Raw genomic sequence first — 22576 nt, 5'->3', positions numbered from 1 at the left:
GCGGTCATGGCACGTGATTGCAACAGTTCTAGCAGAGGTTCTAGTCTTGTGTCGCGGCTTCCACCATGACAGAGAAGGCTGAAAATAAATCGACAATTGAGGTGAACGGGTGAAGTTGATCCCACTCCCGCATTCGGAGTGAAAAGAATAAATGTAAATGTTTAGTTATTGAAAAAAGCACCCTGTTAATGTGTGTTGATCCTTACTAAGTGTTGTGCGAGATATATTTCGACGTGTCTATATTACAATGATGACGTAATAGTTTAAATAACTTTAGGCAAACTTCTTTCGCTCAGACAATGTTTCAAGCAGCTATCTATCACAGTGTATTTTAGCAGCCCTACGAACAGCACAGTTTGTAGCACTACTTTCCAATCGCAGAAATCGCAGAATTGGCATACTTCACTTATGATACAACTAGTGGGGGTCCTATGGTCTAATCTTGCAATCGTGCTCAATTCGCCCGCCGTGGCCAAAGGCTGTGGGCGCGAACTGGTATCACTCTGTCGCGCAGCCCGAGTTCGTTCACGCCATTTATGAACCCTACGTGTCGAACGAAGGGGCGCCATAACCGAGTAACCGTCGAATCTCTGCATCACATTGCACACTTGCAAGCCTTAGACAACTCCTGATGAGCACAGGCCTGAGGTTGATGGCACGTCTCTCAAATACGACAACTGGTGATACATCTTAACGCCGTGCGAGAGGATCAATTGAGCTCCAATTGCGTTATGCGCGGCACGGCAACTTCGCCATCTGTGCACGCGACCCATGCACGATCGAGTAATGGTGTTTTTCCTGTACACAACGACACCAAAGTAAGGAGCGTGGGTGGTTCGGTTGCAAATATATAAGCGATAATAATATCACATGTCGTCGTTACATGCGGTTTTAGCAAGCGACTCCCTATGCTGACCGACCTGAAAAGCATTTCACGTCAAAAAATAACGGGTCAAGTAGGCTGCGCTCGCCGCACAACGGTGCACAACTCTTACACGCGGCAAAGAAAGATCTAACGCTATCGTGCGAGCAGCGGTAACCTAATTTGCCGATTGACGACAAACGTTTTATTTTTCGCCCGCTTTGCAGTGAGCTCCCGGCCGACGTCGTCCGCCAGCTCTTCGGACCACGACTTCTGCGTGTCGTCGCGCAAGTTCGCCATCGGCATCGCCATCGCGGGCGTGTTGCTGATGCTGGCAGTGATGCTCCTGGTGGCATGCATCCTGCACCGCCGCCGCCGCAGGAAGGGATCCAGCACCGCCGGAAGCTCCATCTACTCCGGGCCCTACTCCAACCACGGATACTCGAGGGAATAGGCGCGCCCGCTCTCCACGCACACCGGGAGTCACTCGCGAGGCTCCCTAGAATACCGCAACCAGCTCTGACGGGGCCCGACAAACGCGCCTTCACCGCAGAAGCCGGTCTTCCTTCTTTCGTGAGCTGATTGCAGTATTATAGGGACTTACTGAGCAAAACAAAAGAGCGGCATCTTCTACTGATGATTTCTAGACGGGTGCACAAGTCACCGAGGAGTGTTGTTCGTCTGTCGACTGAAACGAACGGCGAATACCAGCTACAAACAATTAGGTGCCCACCCTGTATAAGACGCTGTTCCCGAAGGCAACAAACCGCTGAATGCGTGACGCGGCTTGTCACCTACAGCAGGCAAGCGGCATGGTGTTCTCCTGTAACTTAGTGCCAACGCCAAATCGGGACGAATGTGTTATACCACTTCGGCTTCGACTGACCGATTCAATCCATTTTTTTTTTTTTCCTTTTTTGCAGTCCAACATTCCAGGCTTGTCTTAAGCTGGGTGTCACTTAAGTGGAACCCGCAGTGCCAGGTTTTTGCTGAAAAGAAAGGTTTCAGTCGTCACACGAAGTCGTCCACACGTCCTGCCGAGTGACTCCCGGCTCAAAGCTGAAAGAACAAATGTAACGGCTATTGTGCAGGCGTGACTTTGTTCTTTCCGTGCTCTAGCTACGATACTACAAAACTGCTCCTGTTTATGGTGTTGTTATTCCTTTCTAAACAATCGTTAAGTTGTCGATGTTAAAATTACCATTTTAGAACTGCAATCAACCGTGAATTCCCCCCCCCCCTTTTTTTTTACTATACTTAATTTGAAGTTGTTCATCACAGGCCTTGAAAAACTGTCCCTGCACTGTAATACGGCAGGTAATTTTCGGACGTTGTCGGCTAAGGTCCCCTATATGGCAGGGCAGATTTCCACATTATTAAATAAGACAAAGCTGTCGCAGTGCTTTTTTTTTTCTTTTTTTTAATAAGTGGCTTTGCAAGAGCGAACAAGGAGTGCTGGTCAGCTGAAACAGGATTGGCGGTCAGCTGTACCTTGTTGAGGCTGGTGTAATGTCGGCGGCAGTATCTTTCTGATAATCCGTCAGGTAACGTTTTACTCCTTTAGGCTCTTTGAAAAGTTTAATAGCGAAATTGGCAGGCCCTTATCTTGAACGGCTACGACCGTTCGCGAACCCAGCTTCTTTCTACCAAGCCAAATCAGCATTCACGTTTTACAGAAATGACAAAAAACAAATGTCCCTTGCCAAAACATGCAATTGAGATTCGAGCACATGGCCTATTTATCTTTTTTTTTTCTTTTTTAATATTACTTGTATAGAAGAGTCAGCCTTTCAGACAACGCACAGTAAGCAGTAAATTTAACTACATTGAAAAAATGCAGCGACGTTTCTAATTTGATGGTCCTCTCAGGCCCTGGTCAGAAGAAAAGCTAAATAATTTTATTTACAACGCTCGAAACATGTTACCGGCTTACACGCAGGCCAAGTGGCAAATATTGCAAAAAAAAAAAAACTTTTGGAGCCTTCATGTGCTAGACAAAAGCAGGTACTGACCAGCAGCTGTGCATGCCCTGCATTGCAGTACATCGGGCGCGCATTGAGAAGGCAAGTTGTAAGGGTAACAACCTCGAGGGCAGCTCTGTCCTTTCCCTTATTTATATATTACGTCACAATTCCCGTTACTTCACCTAGTTCATGTCATCGCTGCCTCGTCATGTCCTGCTCGAGCTTCGTGCACTGGCAAGCATGAGACGCTGAAGGCATGACCAAGTCATGCGTTGCGTGCTAGTATACCCTCTCTTTTGCCTGAACTAAGGACGGAATACAGACCGGTGATGTCTAAAAAAACAAAAACAAAAATTGTCGCTGCGATGCTTTCGCTGAGCTTTCACGCGAATATGGCGTGGGAGCCAATCGTTTCACTTTCAAGCCTATTTTTCGATTCAGCGGCTTTCCGTCCCTATAGGCATTTGAACCTTTAAAGATTTTTTTTGTTACTCAAAAACAGTGTGCAAAAATAGATATCAATGCACCAGGATGCGCTGAGAGTACGGTGCGCTTAATGTGTTCGGTTTCGTACACATAAGTTATCATTTTTATGCCTGTTGGGTTAGGATCGCAAAACAAGGCGAATGATAAGCAGTGAAGGAACACAGTTAGAATGCAATTTGCAGCCAAGCTTGGAAAGGCTGGAACTCATTGCAACCATACATGTTCGGTATTGGAAAAGGCTTTCATGGACTACGCACGCCATGAAGGAATAGAGTAGACACAATTACGACTTAGGGTACGCGTGTTAAGTTTCATTTACAACGTTATTTTTCTTCTCCGCTCCATGTATGCAGTCTTAATTTATTTTGATGTAACTACTTCGAGTTGCGGAGATTAATGGCATAGGACGCCAAGGAGCGTAAACCGCACGACGATGAGCCATTCAGCCCTCATGATAGGCAGCTATAGCCGTTTATACGAGCACGCATACAGATGTAGTACACGTTCGTGCCAAATGGACTCTGATATGCGTTCGCGCTTAGCCTGTTCTTAATCTTGCTTAGCTCTTGCTCTCTAGGCACGCTAAAGACCTGAGGATGCACCACTCATGCGCACAACTGCCACGTCATGGAAAACGTTCTCGCTGTCGCACACTACCGTAGCGGAACGCATGTTTGTCATGGCTAACGTAGAACTACAATATCAAAAAAAAAGGGGGGAAGAATGTGCTGTCCGCAAGGCCTACGCGCATTTCTTTTAATTTTCTGTTTGTTTTGTTTTTTTTCTGTGTACCCGTTAGGCTAAACATAGGCACGCGAGCCCCTGTTAAAGAAATGTTCTTCAGTTCCGAACGAGAAATTCGCTGTCACTATAACAGCTGCATCACGTCAGGAGACGTGCAACGTTCTCGGTCAGTTATTATACGAAGAACCTTGACAAAACTTGCAAACTCTCAAGCACCCGTACCCGAACCCCCCGGTCTTTGATTATTCTCGTCGTGTGTTTGTCCCGCTCGGAGGGTTTTTTAGCGCTGGTGCCTCGGCGCATCAGTCTGCACGCCCTGGGGATGGTCTGCCCGGCCAGATATGCAAACGCAGAGGCAACGCAATGTGCCCTTGAAGGGAAAAGTTCCAGAGACTTACGTAGACCGACCGGCATCCCTAGTACGTCAGTCATGGTTTATGTGGCCTTTTGTACAATACACGCGCGCGCGGCTGAGATCTGCATCTGCATGATACGGGCTGCGCATTCCGCTCTTCTTATTGTTTTGAGCCGTAACCACGCGTCATTGTCCGTGTGCTTGTAGCCGGTGTCGGGGCCCTCGTATCTCGTTTAGTGCGTGCACGTAGTCAGCGTTCCTTTTTACAGAGTTTCTTGTATCTTAATTTGTACCGTATGACTTTCCTTGTGTGTAATAAGAGTCGTGGATACCTCGTAAAATACGAACCGTGGCAGCCATTCTTCGACGGTACGCGGGTGCGATGCGCCACGCAACTGCTCTCGCGAGACGTGCCTTGGGTGGGGTAGACCTGGGAGTGGCTACTCACGCAGCAGCTCGTGAAAACAGCATGCAATATGAACGCAAACACACGTCGGTGCATCTGCCGCGTGTGCTTTTGTTTAACTATTGGAACAACCGACCCCGCGCCTACTTAATTGTCACCTTGATTTGGCCGGAAGGTTTCCTGTGTCTGATGACAATAAATAAAGAGTTGCACTAGCTTGACAAGAATGGCAGCGAATTGTCCACTAATCATAGTTTGGAGTGTTTAGACGCGCAGGCAATGTGCGCCTTTCCGCATTTCTTACCGCAGCGCAATAGAAATTGGATTCTTCTCGCCCTGGGCGCGCAGTCTGGAGTTTAAGCTTGCGCTGCGGAGGTCCCAGCAAGCCTGCACGGTGCAAGGCTCCAGTTATGAATTCACGCTCAAGCAAGAACTTCTGTGGGCAGAGGTCCTTGCGGGGGTCACATGTGAAATGCGTTAAGGGCTGCGTGTGATGGACCAGTAATGCAAGCAACAGTGTGCGCATTGAAAGCAAAACAGGCCTTTATCACGCCTCACGATTTGCAGTTGAATGCACGTAACCCTTGGAGAATGGCTGCAGAGACGATCGACTGTGTGCGTCGTCAGTGCAGAGTATAGTGTTTCTTTGTTAACTGTCTCCTACGCTAATGATAAATGATTACGCGTCCTCGTGTTTCTGCCATATAGAGGTCATAATACAGATTCCGCAGGTACTTCTTTAATTAACTTTACTGTTCGAAGCCTGTGCCTCTGAAACCGATTGCGACCTGCGCGTAAAGAAATTTACTGAGTCGCGTCCACCAAATATGAAAATTTCTTCGCATTCATCCGTCAATATTGGCGAATTTCTTTACTGCCGGTCAATGAATATTTGCGAGAAACCATCTGTATCTGCAGGGTTACACACAGTTACGTCCAGCATAGTGGTGTCTGACGGGCTTTGTTGATCTTCTCTACTAGCTTTTCCGAACAAAAGATGAAAGCTCGAAGTGCGCTGTTTTCTTGCCGAAGAAGCCTGGGCGCAAAGACCTAGTTCTCAACGTATGTAAGTAAACATTTGACGTAACGTAAACACCGCGCATATGTTTGAGGACGCCGTTGCAGTCCCTGACCTGAATGTGATGTCGTCATAGCAGTTTTTACTTGTAGAAAAGCAACTAGGATATATGAGAAATAAATCTGTCTTTCACATATTTATGAATGCGCACAGGACATTTCACGATGCTCATAAGTCCGCTAAGAGATCTTTGCATTTACACGTGTTCTTTGTAACCTGTGAGAGCAAAATTATTGCACTACTACTCGCGTTTTTCAACTGTGTTGCAGTCACGCCTTTTTGGGTTGTCATACTGCCATTCCCTTTTACTGCGTTTCTTTGGCTACTCGTCCATGCCATACGGGACTACCACTGCCAGATTACACAACTGACACTGCCTCCCCTTTATTAGCCGTTTCTCCTTTATAAGGAAACCGCGCGCTTGTTTCGCGGTGTTGCAATATGTATTCTCCAATTTCTGAGCCAGTGAATGTGTTATCTACCAATCGGAGAGCCAGACACGGGCTGCTTATGCGCAGCGGAACGGAGCTCTACTCGTCCAAGTGCCTGCAAGATCAATTAAACATTTGTCCTGTATTTTTCGGGTACGACCACGCCAGTGTTGTTCCTTTTTGTAGTAAAGAATTGTCTCCGCACATATGTGAACTCTTTTGTAGCACGAATGTCCATGGCCCGCTTGTGTACAGAACGTAGTTATTTCTTTGTGTACATCTACCTGTGAACTTTTTTTGTGAAAATAAATAAAATGTCTTTCAGGGTACATCAGAAAGCCTTATTTACTTGTTAGCCGCAAAGCTTTGGCCACTGAAAGGGCCGCCTGTATTAAATTTATAGCCACGAAAAACAATGAGAAAATAAAAAAATAAAAACCTTCGCAGATGTATGCAAATCAAAAGAACTCGTTTATCAATGACAGAGAAGCTGTTTAAAGGAGCTTTCAACCTTTTCGGAAGTTCTCTGAATGTAGTTTTTTACTGCCGGAAATCTACACAAGCTTTTGCAGACACTTGACTATAATTTTTCCGGTACAATTATCTCGCTATATTCCAGTCTTTCTTAGACGCTTCACTATAACAGATCTTCGATATTATCCGCTATGTCGGACCTTGTATGCTGCGCCGGCTCTGATTGGGCCAGAGGGCTGCTGCGGTCACTGATTGGCTCAAAATGGCGCCATTGAGCAATATGGCGGAATTTGACTACGTCCAAAATATCACCATTGGTCAGTGGCTGCGTCGACGCTGTGACGCACGACAAAGAGCGCTAGCTGCACGCTCTCGCCGGCGGCACGCAGCCTCTACGGGACACAGGCTTCGTGTCTGGCTCTTGTCTGGCTGTCATTGCATACTGACCATTCACGCTGCCACACGTTGCCGCTGTTGCACGAAAACCGCTGTGGAACTCATCTATACAGTTTCACTGTCAAAAAAAGAGACAACAAAAGGAAAAAAAAAAAAAGAAGCTAACCACACAGGTTTCTTGAGAATCTAGGAAAGCGTAAAAATAAAGTATGAAAGACCGAAGTAAAGCTTACTGCATAAACATACAAAACGCTAACATGCAACCCCCGTTAGATGTGCAAACCTCTTAGAGCACAGATGCAGCGCACCTGTGCCAAAGTTAAATGAGCGCGAAGACATCATAAGCATGAACAAGTTATGAGCGTAAAAAATGGAAAAGCACGAATAAAAATCTCATCTGTAATGGAATTAAAAAGCAATGACCTGCAGTTAAAGAGACAGTAATAGAGTGATAACATCTGCATTACAAAGTAAAAAATAATAATAATGCAAGAAAAACCAGCGCAAAGTGAGGCAAATAGGCTGTCTTTTTTTCTTTCTTTTTTTTGAGATAGTCATTGCTCTAACTGAATGAAATTCACAATAACACCTCACCGCGAAAAACTTGGAGCGCGGTCGATCGGAAAGAATTCTAACCGAGCCTGCAGTTGAAGAAGTTGAAAAAGCTTACAGTTGAAAAAGCACTGAGCGGGCAAAAAATATTAGAATAATGTTTGCCTGTGCCACTCACAGAGGTAACCATTGTGCTGGCGCTATTTTGGTTGTGACAACACTGTCGGTTGAGATTATCCTGTCCTGCTTGCTGTCACGAAAACAAGATGTTTGTAGACTCTGAAGCATGATGTCATGGAGGCGTCTATATTTAGTCACGCTGGAAAACCAGCAAAGGTGACCATGTTTTTGATTAATCTGACCAAAGCTACATATATGTGCCTTCGTGCGCAAGAATAACAGATCAATCTCTCTGTCATTGACGTCCATTTTTCCATTACCTAACGAGTATGTCGTCCTTTCTGCCGTCCTCGATGGTGATGGTGACAGGTGATGAAGTGAGGAAATTTGCAGGTGCAAGTTGGAATCAGCTAGCACAAGACATGGGTAATTGGAGACCGCAGGGAGAGGCTTTCGTCCTGCAGTGGACATAAATATAGGCTGATGATGATGTCGTCGTCCTTGTTTCTATTCGACCACCTTCACCAATAATTAACGGCAACCGTACCATCAAGTGGTGCCCCATCGTAGATTTAAAAATTCTGAGAGGTCTCTTACTCTTGCACGCGCGTCTGTAAATGTGGCACAGCTTTCAAGAAGCCCATACCTGTAAAAAATGCAGTTTCGTCCAAGCAATGGCCCGATATATAAGCCGAGAAGGCTCATATATATCCTTGATTTGTGTCGGCAAACGGCTTCGAATGGGGTTTTTATGCGTCCCTAGCCTCACCTTGAGGCGAATAAATTCTTCGCCAATGCCATGTTCGAGTATCGCTGAAGTCTATCCACACAAGACATACTGCTACTACAACTCGATGAGGATGTTGTGGATGGCCCCAGTATGGCTCAAACCAGAAATACTGAATCTCAAGGGGGCCTTCGAAAACGCCTCCAGTGACCTCATTTTAAGCGAGCGATGCGAAAAACGCACTTACGATTGCACCCGGGCATTTCTTTTTATCTGACAGCCCGGCCACCATCATCCTAGGCGAAATCCGGTAAGACATCACAATACTTTCTGGCAGAGGCACTCTTCACAAGGATCGGTGCTTTCATCGACCCTGTTCAACGTGGTCATGGCAAAGCAGCCACTGCTTATAAGCGAGAATATTGTCGCGGGCGAAACAACAGAGACAGCCAGAAGTTCACGTCATTACCGCAACCTGACCAAAAGAAAAACGTTCTCTTCTTCTTCCAACCCCCAAGCGTGTACGTGCCACAGCAGATGGCTCATATGTGACGGCATGTGTCATTATCCGCTCTCCTAAAGAAGCGTCGTCTCGATGCTGTAAATGAGGGTAAAAATATATATATAAATTAGGATTACAATATAAACGAAAGAAATGTGTCGTAACGCGAAATAACAATCTGCTGCTCTGAAAGAAGGAACAAAAGTAAAAAAACACAGGACACAGCGAAAACGAACAAAAACAAAAAGGACGACGCAAAGTCGTGAATGTAGTATAGTCACTCAACGGTCGAGTCACGGCGCGAAAAAAAAATGTCACAGTTTCGCCCGAAAGGCGAAGCATCAATTGCGATAGCAAATTAGTAGAGATCTATTCGGAGTAGGGATAGTAGTTTTATCGGCTGCATAAACTTGGACACATTCGCTTCCTAACTCAATTAACAAGCGTGGTGTCAGCGCGCACAAGCAAACATGAATAGATCACACTGAATGACCACAGACAACGACTGTCAAAACGCTGGCAGCAAGCGCAGCCGCCGCAGCGGGCGAAGGTTCGCGCGGTCTATCGCTTCAACGGAAACTGAGCGGCGAATGCACAGCGCATAGAAAGGTCAGAGCCGTGTGGAGATAGACGGTGCGGGCGACCGCCGCCGCCGGGCAGAAAAATAAAAAAATACTGCTCCAGTCAGGTAGACTGCTCCCTCCCTGATAGTGAGATTATATTTGGATCATCAAAACAGTGATGCGTTCCTTTAGGAATATCATCGTTTCTCTCTCGCACCCTGTAAATCCGCTTGTTTACACCACCACAGTTCACCGAGATCAAAAGCCGTCATGCCACACCACCACTACTGCAAGGATTTCCGCCACTAGAACGAACACTACAAAAATAAAGCGCGGCCGGCGTGACCCAGACACCGCCCGACATTCAACGCGCCCTGAACAATTCGCGTCCTACGCACGTAGGAGCTGCGCTCGGCAAGGTCGCTGCGCGCGGTCCCGGAGATAAAGAGAGCCACGCTCAGTAACTAGCAGCCGCCGCGCCGGACCAGTGCCTCAAAAGTCCCTAAGCGATTATGTCCCTAAGCGCCTAGGAGCTCCACGATTGCCATGACAACACGTGTTAAGCGGAAGTCACGTAACCCGCAGTGCCATGCCCCCGCTGTATCTACTAGCATTTGGAAAGTCACCGCCGGGCACAGTGCAGAGGAGTTGTGCATAGGAGAAGTTGTTGTCAGAGGAAAAGCTGCCCCGCCCCCTCCCTCCCGCGCTGCCTTCCCGCTTTCTTGCTTTCGCGTGGGAGATTGAGTGGCCATTTCCCCTTGCGCCCGGTTGCAAAATAAGCATTTGGTGAAGCAGCACAGTGTCGCCCCGCCTCCCTCCCTCCCTCCCTCTCATACCCCCACGGCTTTTCGCGCGACGGTCGCGTTTGCTTTCCACCGTGCGTTCGCTCTCCGTGATAGCGTGCGTCCCCCGCGCGCTTTCACTCGCGCGTGTGGCGCACGGCGACGCTTTTATCGCCCTTGGACTTTATACAGAACCTCACGACGACGGCGATGACGACGGCAGAAATCCGGTTGAAGTGTCCATGTAATTGCTATCGCAATAATATGGTTTTAGTCTTGAAACATGAACCACTTCAGTTTGAGGAAGCCGACGGGAGTTTCTTTGGGTGCCTTCTGGGAGAGCCTCGTAGGTGACGTCACTGAGTCTCCGTACAATCTTGTAGGGACCGAAGTAGCGATGCAGCAACTTTTCTGACCGGCCGGGCTGTCGGATGGGGGTCCACACCCACACTTCATCGCCGGGATTGTAAGCAACCTCTCAGTGGCGAAGGTTGTAGCAGCGTGTGTCTGCGGTTTGGCGACACCGAATACGGCACCGCGCGAGTTGACTGGCCTCCTCGGCGCGCTGGGCGAACATGGCCGCATCCGTGTAAAACATTCCCAAGTTGTCGGGAAGGAGCATGGCGTCGAGCATCGTAGTGACCTCTCGACCATGCACTAAGCAAAAAAGTATGAAGCCTGTACTTTCTTGGCTCACCCTTACTGAAACGGGACGCTTTATTCTATCTACGCTTGGCTTTACTTATCATCAGCAGCAGGGCCCCAAACAATCGATCCCGACTGACATCCGTAGCTGGATCCACACAGACCCTATTCCTAGAAATATGCACCCTGAATATAACAGGGCCCGGCGCCAAGCTCGGGCCGGAGCAATCATAAAAGCCTTTGCTCGTGTACCTGGCGTTACATTTGTTGATGCAGCCCAATATTCCCATGGCACACGATTTGTGGCCGTCGCCACACGCGATGGAGTCCTACACCACGCCTCCAGCGTCATTACCCCCACTGCCGAAACGGCTGAAGAAGTGGCCATCGCCCTGGCCACTCTAGATCCCACCTGTCACACCATCGTGTGTGACTCTCGCTCAGCCGTCACTAACTTCAGCAAAGGCCGTATTTCTCCTCAAGCTCTTCATATCCTCCGCCAAGCACCACACTCTAAAGAAAGCATGATCTCCCTGACATGGATCCCGGCCCACGCGGGCACTGTCCACCCACACCTCCCCAACCTCAACGAGGTCACCCACTCCATTGCGCGAGGACTAGTCAACCGCGCCGGAGACACTGGAGACGAGTTGGACACCAGGGACAATCTGACTACTTACAACGATCTTGTTAAGGCATTTTACCTTAGTCGCCGAACCTTCCCTCCACCTCACCCCAAGTTCAGCCGGGCGCAGGCTACCACCCTGCATCTGCTACAAACAAATACGTACCCTTCACCCGCCCGCCTCCACCTTAGATTCTCTGAAGTTTACAATACCCCCAACTGCCGGTGCTGTGGCACTCACCCGGCTACGCTTCCGTATATGCTGTGGGAGTGCCCAGCACAGTACACACACATTAACACCACGACCCTCTCGTCGAGGTTGCGTGAGGCTCTGCGGAGCTCCGCCCTCGACGACCAAACCTGGGCGACCCAGTACGCCCGTGAGGCGGCGGCGAGGCAAGCCCTCGACGTGCCCTCATGGGAGGCTTAGGCCCGGCCATCTTAAAGTGCTGGTTCCGCAATAAATGTTTATTCCTCCTCCTGTACTTTCTTGAATTGCGGTTTTGTACGCAAAAGTGACGTAAAGAAGGATATCGTCCCAGTTCTTGTGGTCAATGACCCCATACATTGAGAGCCTATCCGCGATTGTCTTGTTCAGGCGTTCAGTCAGTCCATTTTTTGGGGGGTGATAAGCCGGCGTTTTGCGATGTGCAGTGCCACTTAGCCTCAAGACTTCCTGTAGCTTCTCGGTTGTGAAAGCTGTCCCACGATCAGTAATGACGACCGCTGGCGCTCCGTGAGGGAGGACGACGCTGTGCACGAAAAAATGGGCGATGTCTGCTGCGGTAGCTTTTTGGAGTGCCTTTGTTTCGCAGTACCATGTTAGGTAAACGGTAGCGACCACAATCCACCAATTGCCGGACGAAGACGTGGGGAATGATCCCAGTAAGTCCATACCAATCTGATGAAATGGCCTCTGTGGTATTGCTATTGGTTGTAGCATTCCTGCTGGCCGCACAGGTGGAGTCTTACGTCGTTGGCAGTAGCGACATGTGCGAACGTACTGCTTCACAATCTTGAAAAGAATCGAGTACATCCAGAAGCCTTTCTCGTTGTTCGGATGGTAGGCTCTGGTTCACATCGAGAGTGATCGCTAACGCCTTGGCAGAATGGTCGCACGGCGAAAGAGCAGCTAATACTGGCGGACCGTTGGCATCGGCACTTTCCGCAAAGTATGCAATCGCGGTGCCTCTTGCAAGATGACGATATTCCTCACTGAAGTTCGTGACCAGGAGGTGATCATGTCTGTTTCGAGGCTGAATAACTCCTCGGACAACGCATATTTGTCGTGCAAGAAGGAAAGACAAATTTGCCTCCGCAATTACAGCGTGGGGAACGTCCTGCTCACATTCCACACCGACAAAGAGGCTGCTGCGAGGAGGCAGAGTCACGGATTCATCGGACACACGCAGCGCGGTCTTCGGTAATTGGGTGATGTCAGCTTCAGAAGGAAAAGGGTCCTCGAACGACACCAGCAACTCACGTAGGTCATTCATTGCGCCGTATTCACAAAGAAAGTCCATTCCAAGGATTATTGGGCCGGAGCACACAGGTAATACGAGGAAAGACCCCGTGAACGTCGACGCACGGATTCGAATACGAGCCGTGCACATACCAGTTGGCATCACCAGATGGCGACCTGCCGTGCGTAACTGGGGCCCTTGCCATGGCGTGGTGACTTTCCTCAATTTAGATGCCAGTGCGCCGCTCATAACTGAATAATCAGCACCGATGTCGACGAGGGCAGTGACAGCGTGATTATCAACAACTACGGCGATGTCGGCAGAAGTAATCTTAGTACTGACGGAAAATAAAGAAAAACCGGAACGATCGTCGTCGGGTCCTTGCGTCGAGGGAGGTTCTTGGAATGTTCGTTGGAAAGCGACTTCACCCCCAGAAGTCGCGGTTACTAGTTTCCCCTGTGGGGACTCGGTGAGCGGTTCCTTATGGGAGCGTAAGACGACGAGGGCAGGCTAGGTGACATGGACCGGCGAGGGGATGGTGATCGCGATTGGCGGCGCTGAACAGTCGAAGGAATTCGCTGGCCCGTCAGATACGCTTCAATTTCGCGGGGACGCTCACCGTAACGTGGGCACCGCGTGCCGGGATGGAAGCCGCGGAGACCTAGCTGGCGGTACTGGCAGTCGCGGTACACGTGACGCGCATCGCCACAGTGGTAGCGGACGGTTATCCGACGAGCGCCATACAGTTGCCTTAGTAGCGCACTGTCTTTATTCAGGTGGTCGATACGTAGGTACGCTTGTGTACCTTGCGCCGGGTAGCGGATGCGAAGAGGTGTCCGGGAACAGATGTGTAGCCTGGTCCACTGTACGCATGATGGGATCTGTAGGTGGTGGTGCAGGAGCCCTCAATGCCGCCGCATATGTTATCACAGGGACCTCAGGTCTTGATGGTGCGAGTGGTTGCACCGCCTGCCTGATTTCACTCCGGATGACGTCCGCAAGTGCTGTCATAGGTGGTTGGGGTGCCACTGGTGCCACTGCTTGGAGTTGCCGCAGTTGGTCAGGCACAACGCTTCGTATGAAGTCTGCGAGGGCCTGCTTCTCGCTGTCGGACCCAAGAGAGCATGCAGTGCATGCTCTCTTGGATGCATGCAGTGCATGCTCTCTTCAACAGAACGCCTTCACTTGGCAAGGCCTCGTTGCAGGCGGCACACACGACGCTCGCAGACATGGTGGCGAAGAAAGCACGTACGCACAAAAACGGCGCGGCACAAAGCACCAGTGGCAAGAAGCAGCAAGGAAGCAAGGCAGCAGCGGCGGTAGTGTAAGAAAAGATAGCGACAAGCTATAGCTTAAGATAACCATGTCACCAATCTGGCAAATGAAGACAGACAGGGTTAGGGCTATACGCAGGGGCTCCGGAACCGGCGCGGGCGGGGGGGAGGGGGGGGGGGGCTGTGGAGGCAGTGGCCTCCACAGGTTCTAAACCAGTGGTGGCCTGCTCTCGTTCTGTCCCTTTTTCCTTGCCCCTATCCAAGCCCACGACAAACAAGATAACAAAGGTCAGTGTAAGCCTGTTCCTAGAAAAGCACGATGTAAATGAGACTGCAGCCTTCATTTCTATGCACTGCGCTTCGTCAGTGCATAGTCTACTTGACTTCTTCCACCATACTGGCGCCTCTGGAAGGACAATCAAGAAAAACCACGTTGGCATCCATTGGTGCTGACATGGCTGCTTCCACCAGGGCGAGGTATTCTACCGAAAACAAAATAGACGTGGTTCTTGCAATGGCTGAGATGGATGGCAGCGCCTCATTAGCGATGCGGCTGTGCGTGGCTTGCCACCCAGACCGTCCACTTCCAACTGAGCCACCCTTCATAAACGTCTTCTGGCACTTTCGCACAACAGGCTCAATCCAGGATGAGAGACAGACCAAGCAGAGAATCGTCGATGAAGACCTCGTAATTGATGTTCTCGCTTATGTAATGTTGATGCCAGAAATCAGTATCTGACGGATTGCCGATGAGTGCGGACGCAGCTTCGGAACAGTCGCAAGGCTGCTAAAGAAGCTATGCTTCTTTACAGCCTTGCTGGTGAAGGCAAACATGGTAAGCAGAGCTTACCATGTTTGCCTTCACCAGGGCCAAAATGAGGCAGGCTTCGAAAGGCGGCTTGACTTCTGCCATTGGGGCCTGATGAAAATTGATGAAGAAGAGTTCCTGCGAAGAGTAATTTGGACAGATAAAAATCGGTTTTGCCGGAATGGCACCGTGAATGTTCACAACGCCCATTACTGGTCCCAAGGAAATCCACTCTGACCTCGGCAACACAAGCACCAAGTTCGCTGGAATGTGAACGTGTGTTGTGGCATACTCGGGGGCAAGATCATTGGATCTTACTTTTTTCAGGACAACCTCAACGGAAAGAAATACACGCAAGAAATACTAAGTATTGTCGTCGACAACTTATTTTATCTCAAATATTTCCCTGAATGACCTGCGCCAAGTATGGTTCCAGCATGCAGAGCACCACCTTGATTTCTCCACCTCTGCAAAGAGCTGATTGGACCGTCATTTTCTATGAGAGTGGATTGGGCGCGCAGGAGCGATGTTTTGGCAGCCGAGACCCCCGACCTTTCTCCGCTCGACTTTTTTCCTTGGAGCTACGTAAAAGATCGAGTTCATGCAGCAGAGCCCACTGACATTAAAGATATGAAGAACAGGATAGTAGCTGCCTGTGCGAGCACCGGCACAAAAGTATTGCGCAGATTTATTGAGTGAACGCGAGAGCGGTTTATGCTTTGCATTCCTGTGGAGAAGCATTTTGAGCCTTTTTAAGGCGTTGACATCTTTATGGGTGTAGTGTTTTCATGAAAAGCGAGATTTCTGGATGAACACACCAACTTTAAAATAGCAGAACGAAATATGTTTTACCACGGCTAAATCTGTTTTTGTGATCCTCACTGTATGGCATGCGTAATCATGCGAACGGAAATTAAAATTTGCAGTGGGGTATCTCAGAACACCCATTCTGTAACTCTAATGGTGCACCGGTAACCTACCCTACGCATTACATGGTCGGTCCAGCTCCATTTATTTCTCTTAATGTCAGCTAGAATATCGGCTATCCCCGTTTGCTCTCCGATCCACAGCGCTCTCTTTCTGGCTCTTGACGTTAGGCCTAACATTTTTCCTTCCATCGCTGTTTGTGCGGTCTCATAAAGATGTTCTTGAGCTTCTTTGTTAACCTCCAAGTTTCTGCCCCATATGTTAACACCGGTAGAATGCCATGATTGTAAACTTTTCTTTTCAACAACAGTGGGAAGCTCCCAGTCAGGATTTGGCGATGGGTGCCAAGAGTAGGGACGCGCAGTTGAGGACGACAGAAAACTAGGTGGAGAGATCAAGTTATGAAATTTGCAGGCCCAAGTTGGAATGAGCTAGCGCAAGACAACGGTAATTGGAGATCGCAGGGAGAGGCCTTCGTCCTGCAGTGGACATAAATATAGGCTGCTGCTGATGATGATGAGGATCTCGGAACAAGGGCATATACTAAAAGAATTCTGCCAAGTGAAGCTGTGTAGTATCACGACAGCCTCTAACTTTTCAATACAAACATACCGGCTTACTGCAGTCGCTAAAAAGTTAATTATTCAATTTTAGTAGATCGGCCAGCAGACAGCGATAATTATCATCTCACTTTGTGTCCCCCTGGCCACATTACTTATCTGCGTAGGTGAACTTCACGTACCTCCCAGCGCCTAATTTTAAGAAAACCGTAAAACTTAATTTTGATCCTCCTATATATTATATATATATATATATATATTATTATTATTATTATTATTATTATTATTATTATTATTATTATTATTATTATTATTATTATTATTATTATTATTATTATTACGATATCCTCGAAAGATGTTCAAGAGACGACCAGAGTGGCAAGATGGGCTTGTTGGTTCATCATGAAGGCAGTATTTCAGCGCTTAGTAAGGACGAGGACAAAGAAGGAGACGTACGAACATACAGAAGAAACTAGCTTCAGAAGAAGACTTCAGAAGAAACTAGCTGCTCGGAACAATGTACAGGAGGAGGAGGAGGAAAAAGAAGAAAGGAAAGGCAGGGAGGTCAACCAGACGCACGTCCGGTTTGCTACCCTACACGGGGGAAGGGGATTAAAGGGATGAAAAGAAAGGAGAGAAAGGGAAGAAAGTACTCGCAGTTTGAACATGTGCAGTTGTCCAACACTTCACAGTCGGTCACTGAGGCCAGTCGACTTCATGAATTTTAACAATGCCCGCGTCGCTTTGTGAGCCTGCGACGCGTGGGGCCACGGTTCAAGAATCTTTGTCTCTGAAAACGGTCTCCTGTCTAATTTGTTTAACACACTCCGGAGAATGTCGCGTTCGGTCTCATAAAGATGACAAAAACACAACACGTGTTCCACCGTCTCCTCACAGTTGCACGAGTCACAGATTGGTGTGTCGGACATGCCCAGAAGGAATGAGTATGCTTTCGTAAAAGCCACCCCTAACCACAGGCGGCAAAGTAAAGTTGCATCACGGCGGGGTAAGTTCGGTGGAATTTGTAGCCTCAGTGTAGGATCCAGCCGGTGGAGATGACAGTTCGTACAAATCGGGCTGCTCCATGATGTTTCTGTCTCGGTTTGAGCGAGTAAACGAAGACCCCTCGCTGCGTCTGTCCTTGATAAGGGTATAGGAACAGTTAGGGTTTCCTTATGGGCTGACCGGGCGGCACCATCAGCAAGGTCATTACCGACGATGCCACAGTGCCCCGGCAGCCATTGAAAGATGATGTCATGTCCGTTCATGAGGGCTCGATGGAGAACCTCTCTGGTCTCAAACACCAGTTGTTCATGTGTCTTGCGTCGTAATGCTGACTGCAGACTCTGAAGGGCTGCCTTGGAGTGACAAAAAATGACCCACTTTCGAGGTGGTGTTTCTGCGATGTAATTAACAGCAGCACGTAGGGCGGCAAGTTCTGTTGCCGTAGAAGTCGTTATGTGGGACACTTTGAACTTGCTTGTGACTTGTAAGGTCGGGATGATAAAAGCGCCTGTGGAGCTGGTGGCTGAGACAGATCCATCGGTGTAAACCTGCGTTCTTAATTCATATGCATCGTTAAGCAATGACAATGTCAACTGTCGTAGAGCTACCGTGGAATGACGGAGCTTTTTCGTAATTCCCGGAATCGTGAGGTGTACTTGTGGCTGTCGTAGACACCACGGGGGTGACAGTGGTCTTGCTGCTGGTGTAAATCCGGATGGAAGGCAGCCTCGATGTGTCGCAACAAGTTTCGAAAACGTGGCCTGAGGTCTTTGTGCCGGCAAAGCAGCAATGTGATGACTAGGTACGCGACACAGGTGTCGAATGTGTGCTCTGAGGTTGTCAACCGTAATGTATGTTGTAATCAAGTAGTCTCTAGCAATCACGATTGTTGCATGAGTCGAGGCGCATCGTGGAAGTCCAAGACATGTCCGCAGAGCCTGGCCTTGCAAACTTTGGAGGGTACGAATATTTGTTTTGCATGTGTTCGCTAAAACCGGCAAGCTGTATCGTAAAATTCCCAGAAACAGTGTTCTGTACAGCTGCAGCATGGACCGCACCGACGTTCCCCAAGTTTTTCCACACAGGAACTTCATTATATGTATAATCGAAATTAGTCACCGCTTCAGGTAGATGCAGTGGGGGCTCCATGAAAGGTTCCTGTCAATAATCACACCTAAGAAGCGGTGAGACTTCTGGTATGTAATAGCCTGGCCATTGAGAGAAACAAGGTACGGTGTCATGGGTTTGCGCGTAAACGCAATGAGCGCACATTTTTCGATGGACATAGTAAGGCCTTGTTTTCTGAGATACGAACAAGTTAGGGTGGCTGCCCGCTGAATTCTTGCGCGCACTTGAAGACGAGTCACCGCAGAAGACCAAAGACAAATATCGTCGGCGTAGATCGACAGGTGACAGGGACAGTGTACAAGTTTTCTCGGCACCTAGCAAGCTGGGTAGGTTATGTAGGACTACTGACCCGACTGAGAAAGTAAAGAAAAGCTGCAAAAAGCAACACAAGAATGTGTTCACTGAGTGCAGATCGGGCGTCGTTTATCGCATTCCGTTGAAGTGCGGCCGATGTTACGTTGGGCAGACGACGGGACGCTGCCTGAATGAACGGCTCAAGGAGCATAACTACAAAGTTAACAAAACGCCTTCAGATGGTTTTCTAGCTATTCATTGCCATACTTGTGGGTGTCTTCCTCTCTTTGACAAAACGCAGGTAGTTGGAAGTAGCAAGTGTGAACTAACCCGTCTAATAATCGAGAGTGAGCAGATAAACTATCATGGTGACTCTTGTATTAGTAAGACTTCCCTAGCGTTGAGTGACAAAGAACTTGCTTTTTTGCGCATGTACAACTAAATTTTCACTGCTGTTTGCACGCCCTTTTTTGTCACCCTGCTCTCCGCGAGCAATGTGGCTCACGTGGTCGGTGACGTACTTCCATGGCACTATAGTCGGATACAACTTTAGAAGACAGCGGCATTTGCCCCTCAAAGGCGGATGGACACGAGCCGGCACCAATAGGCGCGCACTTCAGGTGACGTCATGAGCCGGACGGCCGGTGTCCCCGCCGACGGAGAACATGCCTAACATGGCCGCCCTCGCTTCGAACGGGGCCGAGTCGCGTCAGCTCTGTGCGTCTCCCTTCGTCAGAGTGAATTCGAATTGTTTGTGGTGGTCTGTCATGCCGGAAATATTATTGTGAGCTTACGATGCACAATTTGTGCCGCGTGCGTTTGTTCTGAGCCTTGAGCCGGCGAAGAAAGATTGCAGCGAACATCGGTGGCGCTGCGCTGCACTTCGTGTGGAAACAAGATCCCGCGGCGGCATACCGCTGCAAACAAACATCGTACGTGTTTGTTCCGTGGTGTTTTGTTTTGCTCCTAAGTGAAGTTACGACGAGGAGAGTTCGCCAAAGTCTGGTACCTACTGTGAGCGGCGGGTGTGTTTGTGTACTGTGCCCCTGCGTTTCTCGTCGGACGTGGTGAAGTGATGGAGCAAAACCATTATCAGGATAAATGAGAAAACCGTGCGCGGATGAAACCAACCTCCGAGTTTCTCGACAGAAAAGATTTGTGAAAGCAACCTCCAACGCAAAGATTCGTTGCTGCCAGCTCTGCGTGCAAACGACCGATCGTTGGCAGCAGTGTGACAAGATAGCCGAGCGTCTAGCGGCGTCGTTCGAGTGTTGTGTAGCACCGTCGATTGATTGCTTTCCACCAATGCTAACAATCAGTGACTAACACGCGCTGCTTGAGCGAATGTCATTGGATTGTTAACGGTCAGGCGTTTGGAAGCAGTGGTCAACGCAATAAACTTCATTGTTGTGAGTAGCGCCTGTGTGTTTGTACGTCTCCTTCTTCGTCCTCGTCCTTACTAAGCGCTGAAATACTGCCTTCAAGAGACGAGCCGCCGTGAGATAGATGATGAAGTGTGTCTGTGCTCTGGGTGCGAGCGAGTGTGGGCCTGGCTTTCTAGCTTCAGTGTAAATAGCCTGTAAATAGTCTCTTTCGTCTGTGTCCTTCCACACGTAACATTCTGGTGGAGGTTAGCGATCCCCGTCCTCGCCACGGAACTCCGAAGTGGTCGGTACATCGAGCTTGTCACCATGCCCCCCGGTGACGAGAAAGCCTCTGCAACGGCTTCGGCTCGTCCGACTACTCCTATCGGCACTGTTGCCCAACATCGCGACCCTGGTGTGTTCTCTAGCCTGGAGGGACAGGACGTTGACGAATAGATCATGCTCTATGAACACGCCTGTGCGAATAACAGGTGGGACCCAACGATTATGCTCGCGAATATCATCTTTTATCTCGGCGGCGCCCCACGCGTGTGGCACCAAACGCATGACGACGAGATAACCAGTTGGGACAGTTTCAAAGAAAAGCTACGGGAACTATTCGGCGACCCCATTGGGCGCAAGGTTGCCGCGAGAAAGGCTCTTGCGTCGCGTGTTCAGACCTCTACAGAGCCGTACGTTTCATACATCCCCGACGTATTGGCTCTATGCCGCAAGGCTGACGATACTATGTCTGAAGCAGATAAAGTGGTCCATGTGTTAAAAGGCATTGCCGACGACGCTTTCAATTTGCTTGTTTTAGCCAACGTCCCGACTATCGACGCCATCATGAAAGAATGCCGTCGCCTTGAACACGCTAAGAGCCGCGGTATCACGCCCCACATCACCCGGATACCCAACACTGCTGCTACGTCGACATGTGAGGGTCGACCGCTTCAGGCCACCACCTGTGACGACGTAACTCGTATTGTTCGCCGCGAGCTCGAGGCCTCCTGTTCCCCAGCTTTCTCCGCGACGCCTCCCGATCCGCCAACTACCACGATTGCGATGATTCAGGCCGTCGTCAGACAGGAATTTGAGAACATGCGTCTGAACTCCGCGTGTTCAACGTCTCACCTTAGCGTTCCCCAGTTAGCTGCCCTCCTCGCCCTCGGCAGTCCTTTTCTGCCACATCTCGCCGCAACCCGTCCGAATGGCGTACCCCTGATGACAGGCCGATCTGCTTCCACTGCTGTCGCATCGGCCACGTCGCTCGTCACTGTCGCAACCGATGGCCACCTCCTCCTCGGACATACGCCTCCGCTTATTCCCGCACCTTTGGACCTTCTGTTCCCTATGCCACCCGCCACGAACCCACTGCCGCTGATACCCCTGCTCCGAACCTTCGCTACAGTCGCTCACCCTCACCTCGACGCCATCAGTCTCGTTCGCCCCAACCCCGTCGCTTTTGTTCGCCGCCTATCGCCTCCCGGATGCCGCCGGAAAACTAGGCACTGCAGCTTCTGGAGGTGAAGCTGCGTTGTCGAACCTGCCCTGAAATCCTCTGCTCACGTTGCCTACGAACCAAAACCTTCTTGACGTTGACGTCGACGGCTATCCTGTCACTGCACTGATCGATACAGGGGCCCATATTTCAATTATGAGTGCTGCCTTCCGACGACGACTCAGAAAGCTCCTCACCCCAGCGTCGGCACGCGTCATCCGCGTTGCGGATGGCGGTACTGTCCCTATCGTCGGCATGTGTACGGCACGTATCAGCATCGCCGGCCGCCACACTCCTGTCCTCTTCACCGTGCTTACTCATTGCCCCCACGACCTAATTCTCGGACTCGATTTTCTTTCTGCGCATTCTGCTCTTATTGACTGCTCCGCCAGTACCCTTCGCCTTGAGTTGCCGATTCTCGCAGATCCTCCTGATGAACCCCAGTTCCGCTTACGCCCCAACGGCTTGATTTGTCTACCACCAAAGTCAATAGCCTATATTGAACTGTTGTCTTCCCCACCTGTTCCTGATGGCGAGTAC

At 49.5% G+C, this 22576-nt stretch overlaps 1 protein-coding gene across 1 annotated transcript in view; it reads left to right on the top strand.

Annotated features, from left to right (window-relative positions):
- Positions 1 to 6664, top strand: part of LOC119455260 (cuticlin-1) — a 104253-nt gene extending 97589 nt beyond the window's left edge. The window contains exon 10 of the mRNA XM_037716661.2: positions 1090 to 6664. Within this exon, the coding sequence (XP_037572589.1) occupies positions 1090 to 1316 (227 nt within the window). The 3' untranslated portion in view covers positions 1317 to 6664. The remainder of the gene's footprint in view (positions 1 to 1089) is intronic.
- Positions 6665 to 22576: the final 15912 nt, after the last annotated feature.

The sequence above is a fragment of the Dermacentor silvarum genome, chromosome 6 (genome assembly GCF_013339745.2).
Source record: "Dermacentor silvarum isolate Dsil-2018 chromosome 6, BIME_Dsil_1.4, whole genome shotgun sequence".
NCBI lineage: Eukaryota > Metazoa > Arthropoda > Arachnida > Ixodida > Ixodidae > Dermacentor > Dermacentor silvarum.
This window is presented reverse-complemented; position numbering and strand designations above follow the sequence as displayed.